The 14,212-nt window shown below is 59.6% G+C and overlaps 1 protein-coding gene across 1 annotated transcript; it reads right to left on the bottom strand.

Moving 5' to 3' along the window:
* On the bottom strand, window positions 1–10,660 carry LOC119106050 (cytosolic carboxypeptidase 4-like). Its single transcript, XM_037229646.1, is given in 15 exon segments — window positions 1–1,009; window positions 1,289–1,407; window positions 1,959–2,123; window positions 2,583–2,759; window positions 3,051–3,138; window positions 3,367–3,542; window positions 3,931–3,971; window positions 3,973–4,060; window positions 5,370–5,477; window positions 5,873–6,007; window positions 7,515–7,667; window positions 8,427–8,544; window positions 8,852–8,968; window positions 9,947–10,069; window positions 10,510–10,660. Coding segments are annotated over 13 exon segments (1,578 nt in total). The 5' UTR covers window positions 8,938–8,968; window positions 9,947–10,069; window positions 10,510–10,660; the 3' UTR covers window positions 1–885.
* Window positions 10,661–14,212: the final 3,552 nt, after the last annotated feature.

Below are 14,212 nucleotides of genomic sequence, written 5' to 3'. Positions count from 1 at the left end.
CTGCGCGCGCGGCGCCGGTCTGGAGGGTCGGGGCACGGGTCACCACCCGTTGACCCGAGGGGGCGGGTCACACTGACAACACGCATCACAGACAGCGGGACAGCCCTCATGGACGGAGATACGCCTACCACGAAAGCCTCATCAACGCCACGAAACTGAACACACCCACGCAATCGTATCACATGGATCACGCCGCGTCCAGTTGCACAACCGGATTAAAGAAAAGCCCACAACCGTACGCAGTGGAAAAAATCACGTGGTGCATATATTTTGGCTGTTAGATTGGTCAGTAATATCTCGTCTATGATGACGTCGCTACATTTCTGGCAGCGCGTCTACCCGGCTGATTTGTTATTAAATCGCGAAACCAAGGAAGCCCACCGTGAGTTGCAGCAGCGACATTTGCAGCTCCGAGTCCAGCTCGGGATTATTGCCAGCGAGGTAGTATCCGCACCAACAGGTCGTTAAACACGCAACACAAATCACGTCCAGCTGTTAACGAGGGCCAGCAGATATGAAAACAGCCAAACAACGTAGGCAGTGTTACGTACACCCCCAAGCGCCCATATTTGGCAACTACCGCTACAGGTCACGTCGAACCTCTAGACGCTTGACACCGCTCCGCTAACTGCGTGATCAAGACGAAACAACGGTTCAGTTATCACCACTCTAGGGCACACCAAGTCCGACGGTATTACAGATGGCATGGAATGGCAGCGTGTCGTCCCCGGGGTGGCGCGCCCGGCACCAGCCGTGACCCTGCGTCGGCGGACCGGCCGCGAGCCGACGGGGCGGGCGGCGCCGTCCCGCCTCGGGGCGCGCTCGGTGTCCGCTCTCCGGACTGGGCGGGCCCGGCGGACTGGGCGGGCCCCGGCCCAGGGCGGATCAGGTCAGTGACGTCACCGTGCTCGAGGTGACGTCGTCGGTGTCGTCATCCGACTCGGTGACGTCGGAGTTGGTGGCAGAACTCATGGCGAATTCCCTTTCGAAATCCTCCTGCGGCCTCCACCTGGAACGCGAGCATGGCAGTGAACGTGCTCCACCTGACAGGAGGCGTGACTCAACAGAGACGCGCGGCGACGCGGTGTACATACGATCGCAACCGAAACTGATAACAACACGCAAACAACTTCTCTTTAGGCGCAGCAGTGCAAGACCATCAAACTGCAATAGATGCCTCACGCACTGACCCGAGCTACGACTGAGTCTATCCGTTATCACCAGACGCCAAGTACGTGCAACGCGACACGCCGCCCGCGGCGGCGCGCCGCGCCGGACCGGTACGGACCAGTAGGTGCTCCTGGCCCGCTCCAGGGCGGCCAGGTCGCCCGGCACCGACACCAGGTGCAGCGCCACCGCCAGCCGGGCGCCCGTCTCCTGCAGCTGCTGCGTCGACAGGTGACACCCCTGTCACGTCCGGCGCCGCAGTCAGACCAGCGCGGACAGCACGCGGACACGAGGACGGGGCGCTACTGACACCTGGTGACGACTGCTGGGGAGGACGGCGGGGGCGACACTGACCCGTCGCCGTCACACAGCGCTACTGACACCTGGTGACGACTGTAGGAGATGAAGGGTGACACTGGTGCAGGTGGTCATGTCCAGAACACAATGTGGACAGTGGCGACACCCAGCGGCCTGAGCAGCGCTGGACTGGTTGTGCGGCGAAGCGCGAACGTTGGCGACCGAATGGTGGCACGTGGGGAAAACAGACGGTGGGTCGCCCACCGAGGATGCACGCACATGTCCACTGCCGTACACAAAATCACGGGAACTAGGGACAAGTGATGACAACTCCAGACACCCAGCACTGCCGACGACAACAGAATTCAATCACGTCGGTCAAACACCTTCCACACTTTCCCCGCTGGCAGCGGCCGGTCGGGCCGGGCCCTGCCGGGTCAAGGCCAGACAGGGGAGCATGCGGGCGCCACGGTCGCCGCCGACCGGTCCGTCACCTGGTACGGCCCCTGGTCGCAGCCGCAGTAGCTGCTCTCCATGGTGTAGCTGCGCTGCACGCCCAGCTCGCGCCAGACCACCACGCGAGCCGTGGTCTCGCGCGACCGCTCCACCGTCAGATGGCAGCACCGTAGACTGAAGGCGGGCGCCACCCGGTACAGCGCCTGGCAGAGAGCCGGAGTCACGGTACAGTGACTGGCAAACTGCCGGGGTCATGGTACAGTGTCTGGCAGAGGGCCGAGGTCACTGCACAGCGTGTGGTACAGCGGCAGTTGAAGTCCCGCCAGAGGGACGGGCCCCGTTTTACCACCTGCCACGGAAAAAGCTACAGGAGGTAGTGCACGAAAATTAACTTGATACATATCCCGAGATAGGCAGGGTACGACACCGAACACCCCGACGTACCGGACGCCGCTTTCGCACAGGTAGAGCACGTCCCCCGCGCGGCACGGATACAACACCTGAGACAGTGTACAACTTCCATGCCATCCCCATCGCACCTACCCAGGTTTGCCACGTCGTCCCGTCCCCGACGGCTGGACGGCACCACCAGCGCCCGACTCCGCCGGCGGCTGGGCGGGGTCCCCGCCCTCGGCCGGACGCCGGCCGGAGCCAGGGCTCACCTGCGGCAGGCAGCTGACCAGCGCGTCGTTGTCGGGCCTCTGCCTGTCGGCCGGCAGCCAGGAGCGCCGGTTGCTGCAGCCGTACAAGAAGATATTCTTGCGACACGAGTGGCCGTGGTAGTCGCAGAAGAGGTACGGCACGCGCTTCAGCACGAACGTCGAGTACTCCATCAGGGTCTGCCGCAGCACACGGCGCTGATGGTTCGCTGCATGTCGCACGCAACGGCCGCAGCGGAGCCGGCCAGCAGCCGACCGTCCATCACTGGGAGCACGCAGACGTCAGCTTGTTGGATCATCTACCGACACATGGAAGTGCTACACCCACCAGCGTCACCACAGTGTGGACGGCCCGGGGGAGGGGGGAGGGGAGGGGAAGGGGAGGGGGAGAGGGAGGGAGGGAGGGGGAGAGGGAGGGGAGGGGAGGGGGGGGAGGGGCTGTCTGTCGACCGACCGGCGGGCTCGGCTGACCTTGGCGCGGTAGATGACGGGGTGCAGCAGCGGGTCGGGGGTCTTCCAGCGCCGGTTCAGGTCCTCGTCCGTCAGGCCGCACCGGTGACTGGCGGTGACGTCACAGCGACCGAGTCAGGTCAGAGTCAGGTCGGCGAGCTCGTCCAACAGCCCTCCACAGGCACTTCGGCATCACAAGTCTGCGCTTCACATCACTGAAAGTCAAACATTTCGACGGCGCACCCTGGCATTCATTTTCACGGAAGAAACCACAATTGGCTCCACTTTCCGGCCCCTCCAGCGTGGCGGTCCGCTGGCTCCGCTCCGGCCGTCTCACCAGCCGTTGACGACGCCGGCGACGTTCAGCATGGGCACCAGCTTGAAGATGAAGCGGTCGCGGAGCGCCTCGGCCTCCGGGGCGGCGCTGAGCAGGAAGCGCAGCGTGCCCTCCATGGCCCAGGAGGCGCCGCTCTCCCCCGGGTGGATCCGCGCCGTCAGGAACACCACCTCCTTCTGCGGCGGCGGGCGGGCGAGCACCGTCAGACCAGCGGTGGCGAGGGTCGAGCGGGGGGGGGGGGGGGGGGGCTCAAACCGCTGGCCGGCTCGGGGCGTGGGTCTACCTCAGCAGCTAAGAGTGCCACACGTGCTGAGCTCTCTGTCGAGCCAAACCAGATCCGACATCACGCCACTGACACAGTGTCAGGAGTAGGCCGGTTAGAAGTCCAACTGCCACGCAGCACTCGACTGGTCTCAGGTCATCACGTCCGCACGACGACGAAACTGCAGAGCGCCGTCACCATCGCCACTCGTCACCGTAGAGACCCGGCAGGGGTAAGCTGCCTGCCGGACGGGTGGTAGCTGCGACCACTGCCTGCCGGCCGGCCGGGCGGTGGCTGCGGACCTTGTGCTGCAGCGTCTGGCCGGTGACGGTGACCAGCGGGTGCCGGGTTGCCGTCCAGGTCGGCGGCCAGCGGCTCGTTTCGCCACCAGACCTCCGGCTCCACCGCGCCCTCCAGCAGCTCCAGCATCGTCTGCCGGCGCCGATCACCACCGGTCAAGTCAAACCTCCAGGCGCTCGCAGCTCTCGGGTACTCTAGCGGCACATACAAGCCCTCAAGCTCACCAGCGGAGCCATGTCTTATGTCTCCGAAGCGCCAGGTATTCCACTTCTTTTGAACGCGTTGATCGCAAGCATAACCGTAATTTCAAGAAGACTCACACGGCTGAAAGTAACTTCTACTACTGTCGGTGCATACTTTGACTGCTTTTGATGTAAGTCTGAAGTAGACAAGAGCTGCTAGCTTCTTCGTCGTCGTGAAAAACCTGATGATGACTGTATGCACACGTTCTGACGCATTTTTTGGTGGGCTTCCTTCGCGAGGCATGATTCCCTCGTTCCTTTAACACATATTCCCTGTAGCAATGACGTCACTGCTACAGCTCCGCATCACGCACATTCCCCCGTCCCGTGACTCCAGCCATAAATGACACTGTATGCTTAGTGATGATCACGGTTTTCAAAGAAGGAATGTCCATATGACGTTATCCCATGTTCATATGACGTCACATGCCATTTCGTCATCGTTCTCTGAAAACATTGCCCAGTCAAATGCATTCTATCACACTGGCCTCTTCACGCGGCCCTCAAAGGCCTCCGCCACAGCGTCACGCATCCGTAAAAACTTGGGCGCTTACTGTTTGGAAAAGGAACTGCACTCCTTCGATGGCATTGTATAAACAAAATTATACTGACATGGCTGAAAGTTTGTCTGGCTGGTGGCATGGACCGCACATTCGGCCCTAATGTTGATCAATATTCAGATTGCCCACCTTAACCCATCGCTGCACCGTAACTATCCCGTGCGCCGATACATCCTAACTCCATGTGACCTGATCCAGTGATTTTAACTGTGAAGGACGTATCATCACAAATCCTAAGGAAAATTCAAACAAAGTCTGTGCACTGGAAAACGTCTAAGCCACCCAGCGTAGCTACCAGATCAAGAACCAATGCGGTATATCCTGCCTTGTCATCTCCCAGTACTTCCGACCTGCCATTCGTTGGTGACGCACTTGACAAGTTCATGACTCGTACATTCCCCGCGTTCGCTTATCGCCCACAACACATCCCAGTACCCACCACGTGACAGCGAACACTGCGACGACGCGCTGGTGACCTCAGTCAGCGAGGAGGCCGACCAATGAGCGCCGCCTCGCACCGGCCGCAGCAGCCGACGTGGGACCCATCCCCGCACCTCCCCGCCCCTCCAGCCGGGACCGCGGGGCGCCCCCGCGGCGTCCCCCGCAGCGGCAGGACCGGCGGCGGGCCGGCGCGCCCACCTGCAGCCTGGTGTAGGTGTACGGGTAGTGGAAGGCCAGGTAGCAGACGTCGCCGGTGTGCGGGAACGTCACCGTGAAGGAGGCCGTGCAGTAGACGCGCTGCTTGCCCTGGACAGGCGACGACACGCGGGTCAGACGGGTCTCCGAGCCGCCGTGCTCAGAAGACGGACAGCACGCCGGCGCTGCCCATGCGCCGTGGTCTCGTGCAAACAAACAACATCCGACCCGCACAGACCAGACGTTCAGCTGCCTAACCTGTCACGATATTCTGATTCATACGCTATGCGTGGATAGACGAGACGAGAACTTGTTACATCCAGCTCTGGAGACCAAAACACAACAGAGTCTAAGTTAGATGAGAGAATGCTGCGGGCTACCAGCCTGGCCCCCAACAAGACCCAGATCTCCGTTGGACCAGCGGCACAACAACAGTCCGGTAGAGGTACGGCCCCGGTATGCACCCGTCTGTGGCCGCACCAGAAGGCCGCCGGCCACCTCCGCACCTGCTGCCGCTTGCTGGGGTGCCGGGCCGGCCGGCGGTAGGCGTTGCGGTAGTAGAAGACGTCGGTGCCGACGCGCACCCAGTGAGGCCGGCCCCGGACCGCCTCCTTCACCCGAGAACAGCACCGGCCGCATTCCTGCAACACCAGCCGCCGCTGGAGTACTACGCCGCCGGGGCGCGCCGCCAGCCGCTGCCCTCCGCTGCTACCGAGCGCCAGGACCCGACTACGCCGCGGGGGCCGCCGCCAGCCGGCGCTGCCTTCCGCTGCTACCGAGCGCCAGGGACCCGACTACGCCGCCGGGGCGCCGCCGCCAGCCGGCTGCCTCCGCTGCTACCGAGCGCCAGGACCCGAATACGAGCGCGCGTGTGGCGTGGCTCGCCATGGCGTGTGACGCCATGGTAAGAGCTCAAAGCTTACACGACAGCTGGGAATCATTCGCCCACAAAGTCTCTTCACTGACTTGCATTCTGCGACCATGCTTCTGAAGTATTAACGCGTCGTTCATGAGTCAGTAGAATGCATTTTGACAACAAGGTTGAAGCATGCACTCATGTTTAACTCACACCGATAGAGATAAGGCACGCACGCCTGCAAGGGGCTGCCACAACATGCACCTAACGTGCACGTATCTATACAGCCACTCAAAGCAACACAAAACGCTCCGACCGCTTTCCCAGTCCACACCGCTCTCCCCACTCTCAACGCTATCTCTCCCCTCCTTCCCCCCCCCCTACACACACACCGGGCCCCGACAACTCCCCTGATTTCCCCTCCCACTCCAGACTTTCCCCACTCTCCGTGACTCGCTATATGGCTGATGTTGGCCACTCCCCACTCCTTGACACTCTTCCGCTTCTGACTTCCTCTCTACCACTCTGTAACCCCGCTCCCGCTCCTGAATACCCTTATCCCACTCCCTGACACCCCCTCCCGCTCCCCTCTCTCCAACTCCGAAACTCAACTCTCCCACTTCGAACTCCCTCTCTTTCACTCTGTGACACATCTTCCCGCTATCGACTACTCCTATTTCACTCAGTGGCACTCCCTACCGCTCCTGACTCATCCCTCTTGCACTCCGTGATCCCCTCCCCCCTCTCTCTCTCTCTCTCTCTCTCTCTCTCTCTCTCTCATCTCTCCTCTCTCTCTCTCTCTCTCTCTCTCCTCTCTCTTCTCATCTCTCTCCTCCTCTCTCTCTCTCTCTCTCCTCTCCTCTCTCCTCTCCTCTCTCTCTCCTCTCTCTCTCGTCTCTCTCTCTCTCTCTCTCTCTCTCTCTCTCTCTCTCTCCTCTCTCTTCTCTCTCTCTCTCTCTCTCTCTCCTCTCTCTTACCCTTCGCGACATCCTCCCGCTTTAGTCTCCCCTCTCCCCTGCCGGCTCTTGACTCCCCATCTCTGTGACCCCCTCCGCTCCTGACTCCCTCTCTTCCTCTTCATGGTCCGTCTCCTGTTCCCGACACCCTTTCTCCCCCTCCGTGACACCCCTCCCACTATTGACTATCTCCCTCTCCGTGTTTCTGACTCCCTCTCTCCTTCTCCGTACTCCGTCTCCCGCTCCTGACTACCTCTCTCCCCTCCGTGACACTCCCCCCGCTCCTGCACCCCTCGCCGCTAGGGGCCGCTCCGCCGGCACGTCTCACCTACCTGCCTGGTACTCACAGCTCAGCTTCTCATTGTTGATCAGGTTGAACGTGTACGGCTCGCCAGCGAGCATGTTGGACACCTCGAAGTAGAACCACTGCTGATGCCGGCTGGAGCCCACGTCCGGGCAGATCACCAGGTCATACTCGCGGGCGGCCGTCTACCGGCGCCGACACCGGTCAGCGCTGCAGGGCACCCACCACACCCGACACACGGCCGGCCACCAACACCGGGGCGCACCGTCAGGGCACCCACCACACCCGACACACGGCCGACCACCGACACCAGGGGCGCACCGTCAGGACACCCACCTCACCCGACACACGGCCGACCACCGACACCAGGGCGCACCGTCAGGACACCCACCTCACCCGACACACGGCCGACCACCGACACCAGGGGGCACCGTCAGGACACCCACCTCACCCGACACACGGCCGACCACCGACACCAGGGGCGCACCGTCAGGACACCACCTCACCCGACACACGGCCGACCACCGACACCAGGGGCGCACCGTCAGGACACCCACCTCACCCGACACACGGCCGACCACCGACACCAGGGGCGCACCGTCAGGACACCGACCTCACCCGACACACGGCCGGCCACCGACACCAGGGGCGCACCGCGTGACGTCACATGACCGCTAACTGACGGAAGGACGCCGTCCACCACTGGCCTCGTCGTCAACGTTGACCATGAGACAATATACACAGCTATTGGGCAGCGAAGCACGAGTCAAGAACGCTGTTTTCTTTGACGCCTCAATTGACGTGAGCCGGCGACGTGAGGATTGGCCACAAAAAGAGTAAGAAACATATCTAAACAGAAGACATGAATACCCCCCCCCCCCCCCCCCCACCACCACACCACACCATACGCATACATCAGAGGGGAGTTTAAAAGGTATTTGTACCCGAATGCCTCTCCGAAGGTTTCCAGACTCGAAACGGGACTCAAATCGGAGACTGGAGTTCTCGTTTGTCTCGATCAAAGTCGTAGCCACCCTCTTCTCGTCCAAATTATCCAGTAACCTGTGTAAAACACAAAAGCCGACATACAGACAACTGATGTAAAACTCACCATGCGCCATATGCTACCTCTTTATATCGGTATGCCGCCATTAATTCCTTATGAAAATATTCACTTCTTCCTACACTCGTTGCTACGAATATTTCTGTCCCACCTAAAAAGATACGTTACATAGTTATCGTGGGGCACAAAAGCTCTCGATGTCGGCAAATAAATCCAAGTTCTTGGTCTTTCGGCCTCATGAGGTTCATGCTGATAACGACCAACCTTGACATAACGGCCTTCAAAGAGCCCCGGCCTCGCACCCACCTGACGTCACCGACAGCCTTGGGAAATGTCTGGACCAGGAAGTCGTAGTCGTAGACCACCTTGCTGTCCGCCTTCCGCTGTCCCATCGCGTCATCAACCAGTCCCTGCACCTTCTTCCTGCGAACACAGGCTCGGCTGCACTCGAAGACTCCGGTCCCGCCTGATCGCGTCTAATGTTCTCTGTTGACTGCGACAAAAGGCTTATGATTCCGCACTGCGTGTTTTTAGACATACGAATGAATAACGGCCCATGACACAGTTGTAACATATCCAATATATGCAATAATATATACACATGGTTATGCTATTGGCTCTACCAATACATAACACAATACACGGAAATAATCACTTGCCCTGTTATCCCGCGTATTATTAATTATAAATCCACCTGAGCGATACAGGCGAGAACATGACGTCTATCTATCGTACGCAACTAATAACGCCTAAGACTCGGGCGAGAACAAAGCAGCCGCCAAACCCACCATACACGCCACTATTTTGCCAGCTCAGCACCAACAACACGTACAGCAGCAAGAACACACTCTGGCACAAAGCAAACAGCGGCAAGCACGCGTCACGAGAGTCCCCGGAGATATCGGCCCGCGCTGTGCGCCGGAGCAGCGACGGGCTGCCTGTCGTTCGGCGATGCTCTCAGGGCCACGACAGCCGCATTATCAACAGCTCGCAGCCCGCCAGCACGGCCCAAGCGTCGTTGAAGCGCATCACCCCAGATGAGTGGGTATCTCGTGCGGGCGTGACCCAGCCGTCACCGAAGGCCATCGGCTCGCTCTGACCGCGGTCAGGTCAGATCACGTCAAGGCAGGACAGGGCAGGGCAGAGCAGAGCGTGGCAGGGCTAATACGCGGCAGGGCAACGCAGGACAGAAAAGGACACGACAAGACGAAGGCAAGGCAAGGCAAGGCAAGGCAAGGCAAGGCAAGGCAAGGCAAGGCAGGAGGCAGGGCAAGGGGAGGGGAGGGCAGGGCAGGGCAGGGCAGGGCAGGGCAGGGCAGGGCACGACAGTGCACGGTCGGGCAGGGCAGGACAGGGCAAGGCAAGGCAGGACAGATCACGTCAGCTCATGTTACGCCTCACCTACAGACCAGCCGGTCGCAGACGGCCAGCGACTCCCTGTCCTCGACACCGACGGCGCCCACCAGGTCCGGATAGGCGAGCTTCACGAACGGCGCCACGTGGCGGGTGTTCTGCGCCAGACGCCTGCGGTCAGACGCCGCCGTCAGACGGACCAGCCGGCCGCTGGCGGCGCCGGCGCCGGTGCTGCACACACCACTCGCCATGCGATCAGTTTACACTGAGTGAGGACGGTTAGACCAAGGAATGTGATGTCAGGAGGGAATGTGGTAAAACGGCTTGCAAACGCCGCTTTAGGGTATATTTGCGAACAACACCCGCTATGCAGGGGACGTCATAAACGAATATATCCCTAAACTTAAAGCGTGTGATCGGAGTTCCGCCGGGACACCGCAGCCCTAATACGTCTCTTCCTGGCTCATGTGCCTGAAAATGATCACGCTGGGTTCACACAGCCTTGCGCCACCCTGGCCCACTGAGTTTACAGCCAACGCCGGCTGTCGACAGAGCGGACAGCAGAGCCGGGTGAGTAGGCCCGCTGTGGCGTTCGTCCTGCCTCCCCGCACCTGTAGATGTCGCGGTACTGACGGCGGCTGTCGCCCTCGCCACGCCGGTCGCTCCACTCCTGCAGCACCTGCCACGCCTGGCCCAGCTTCGCGGCCGTCGGCGGAGACTTGCCCGGCGGCAGCAGCGGCGGCGGCGGCGGCGGCGACACCGGCCGCACGGGCGTCCCCTGGCGGCACAACCGCGACAGGCAGCGCGGCAGGCAGCGGCAGCCGGCCGCCTTCTCCTGCGGCGGCGGCAGCGGCGGCCGGTCGGAGGCGGCCGAGGGCGGCGGCGCCGCCGGCGGCGGGCCCGGCGACGCCGGCGCCGCCAGCTCCGGGAACAGCGGCGCGCACCGCAGCAGCTGCGCCGGCGGCGCGCGCACCGGCACCGGCAGCGCGGGCGCGTGCGCCTCCACCAGCTGCTGCCTGGCCTCGGCCTCCGTCTCGGTCTCGGTCTCGGTCTCGGTCTCGGTCTCGGCCTCCGACTCGGGTTCGGTCTCCGAACCGCTCTCGTCATCGGTGCGCTCGGCGCCGTCTGACGCAGGAGGGGGGCGTGAGGGGCGCCGCCGCCACGCAGCGGTCGGTGTCGACACGGCAGTGGGCACGCCCCAGCACTGAGACACAACTGGCAGCGTTACATGCGACGCCGCGCCACTGTCGCTATTGTTTGTTATGCTGGAAACTTTGCATGCAGCTAAACTCGGCTAGTTTCCGCTCGCTTTTGGTTTTAAGACAGCGCACAACATGAGCTCGTACTTTTTAAAAACCTACTAGGCTGTCCGTTCCTCGACACAGCATAAATGTCCTCCAAAAGAACCTGCAAACAAAACGCCTTCAAGTGTTGGCCGCCGCTGGAAAGCGCCATATTACCGCACCTGCACCGCCTAAAGCACCTGCGCCATATTACCGCTCACTTGTTCACAAATGTACCATAAGTTAAAAATCAGACGGCTAAATCACGACGCATCATCCCCCAACAACAGACTACATACGGATGAACGCGTGAGGGCATCACCCACCCACAGCGACAACCGCGAGACATCCAGCAGCGACCCTCGGCACTCACCACCGCTGGCTTCCGGCTTGGGCAGCGACGGCGGAGTGAACTTGATGGGGCTCTCCAGCCGCTCCACCGGCAGGCTCCACTTGGACACGCAGCGCAGGATGGTGTTGGCCGCGCGGCAGAACAGCCGGTCATGGCGCTCGGACGTCGGGCAGCAGCGGAGGAACGACTGCATGGCCTCGCACACCTTGGCCTCCATCAGCGCCTCCCGGCCGGGCTCTGTCGGAGGGGAACGTCAGGCCGGTGAGACGTCCCTGCGGCGCGGGACCCGCCCCACCTAACGTTTACATTTGAAAAGACGACCAGCGGTTCTGTTCTTGGCTCCATTTATCGCAGCTCTCATCCTCCTGTCAATGTCCATACCCTGCTCATCTGGCCCACGTTATTTTGTTAACAACGTGACGCACGTTGTCGCACACTATTGCATTGCATGAAGCGTACAGGAACTGCGGAGATCACAATGGCCCCAGGGGTCCTGGGGCAACCAGGACTCGAACGCAGGGCCTCAACATAAAGGTCGAGGGTCCTATCGAGGTGGTATGCGAGGCGTTTGCACGGTGGACGGATCTTGTTCAGCCGTAGCTTCAACCTCAAAGGAAAACCAACAATTATGTTCAGCTCCGCTGTCGTTCCGTCTTGGAAATAGACACCTTGTTTTTTCATTTGTTCTATCCTTTCTTCACTTTATTTTTCGTTTGGGTCAAAGGACACACGGTGCATGTTATTGGACTATCTTTCACGAAGCGCCAGAGGCTTCGGTGGTCATCTCAGCACCCATGGACTGTGACGCGACTGGGACTCGCATCATGTAGTAGTAGAAAGCCCGTCCACTCGGTTACCACACCTTTGTTCACTAGAGATCTCGGGCCACGACCAAATTGAAAATATGTGTGTAGCTAGGATTCCGTTCTTTTTGAAGACACAAAATAAAAATAGCTAAACGAGAGGTCCGTTTTCCCCAGGACGCAAGTGACGACGGGGATGTGAGAGCTCCCTTCTAGGGCTAAGCCCTTAGGCGTACCTTCTTAAGCCTTCTTCTTCTCAAAGGTCCTTCTTGCCATTAGGTTGGCCACAGAGGATGCTACATTACGCAGTGGAAACGCGCAATTTCAAGACAACATAACAAATGGGGGAAAAGTCCATGACCGAAATATTTCACCCTGAGGTGGACTTGGGGGAATGCGCGTACATACGCCCCCACTTAAACGCAACACAGGGGCTGACTCACTCACGTAAAACAACAAATTTATAATCTTCTTGCTTCATGGCATTCATGGCTTACCCTTTATGGCATTTACTGATCGGTTCAATTGTCGCAAAGTCGTCAGATGACCTCCACTGCACTCTTGCGAATCACCAACGCAAACGGCTTACTGTCGCCCGCTTCAGCAGAATTTCCATGGGGCGTTGCAAGTGGCACAGGTCTGGACTCTTGTTTTGACGGGTTTTCAGTTATGGACGTGGTTCCGCGAATCTACGTTGTGGTCAACAGCTGATAGCTGTAAACGGATAGTAGTGCGATATCACTTCATATATATATATATATATATATATATATACATATATATATATATATATATATGTATATATATATATATATATATACATAAAGTGCCGCCAAAACTATCCTATGGCTGCTTACGACCAGAACTCTCCCAAAGGTTTGAAAAGTGCGAGCGCCGTTGGGGAGACTCGAGCCCACCAGTCTGGAAGCACATGACCCAGTACGCTCATGTTTCACAAGAAACCAGCGCGTAATTTCGTTCCAACGACGGACAAACCGAATGCATCAGATCAATACCGTCGGCAAAAGATGGTCCCACCTCATTACCTGCAATATGATCCTCAGACATGATACGTGACGACGATTGTCAATCAGTGCAAAATCAGGCTTCACCGTTACAATTATAACTGTCCCATCCAACTAAATATCTGCGTTATCCTTCAACGGCCCAAACCATGAATAAGTACGGAATGTTTTCATAACCTGTGTCGCTGAAGTTTGTCCCAGTGTAATCTGATAATGCAACTTCGGTGGCACAGATGTGGGGGAGCTAAAACCTTTAAGAACCCAACAACACCGCGAGACACCTAACTCACGCGCGCTCCTTGGATGACCTGGATGATACTTGTACCGTCCGGACCAAAATGATAACATTTCTGTGCCTACATGCTGACAAACAGTACGCACTGCCACACTTCCTGCATATCCACCGTGGCCTGCTCACCCCTGTCCCAGACCGAGACCGACAGGCACGGAACAGGGTCGGGGCGAAGCCCGAAATTCCGAAGCGCGACGCCATCACTTCCCGCCGCTCTGCCTGTCCGTCCACCCGCACCTCCCGTCCGCCGGCGCCTCTCCCCCGTCCCCCCCTCTCTCCTCTCCCCGCCGGGTTCTCGCACTGGACCCGACCCCTGTTCCACTGACTATCGATGTTTGCGGCGCGACCGGCTGCACACGACACCACACGGCACGACTATCAGTTGCGCCCGTCACGGCTGCTCGTGGCAGACGCCACAGACTGTTGACACACTCCTTAATCCGCGCCGCCGGAGTGGGCCGATGGGGCTTCTCTAGGAGCGTGCAGATCGGGTGCACCCTCACAGCACGCCGGAGTAATTTTCCGTTCGGCGTCTGGCGGTCGTGTTTGACGGCACGCA

Source organism: Pollicipes pollicipes, unplaced genomic scaffold, assembly GCF_011947565.3.
Source record: "Pollicipes pollicipes isolate AB1234 unplaced genomic scaffold, Ppol_2.1 Scaffold_6138;HRSCAF=7277_pilon_pilon_pilon, whole genome shotgun sequence".
Classification (NCBI taxonomy): domain Eukaryota; kingdom Metazoa; phylum Arthropoda; class Thecostraca; order Pollicipedomorpha; family Pollicipedidae; genus Pollicipes; species Pollicipes pollicipes.
Note: the sequence above shows the minus strand (reverse complement) of the source record. Positions and strands in the feature narration are given on the sequence as shown.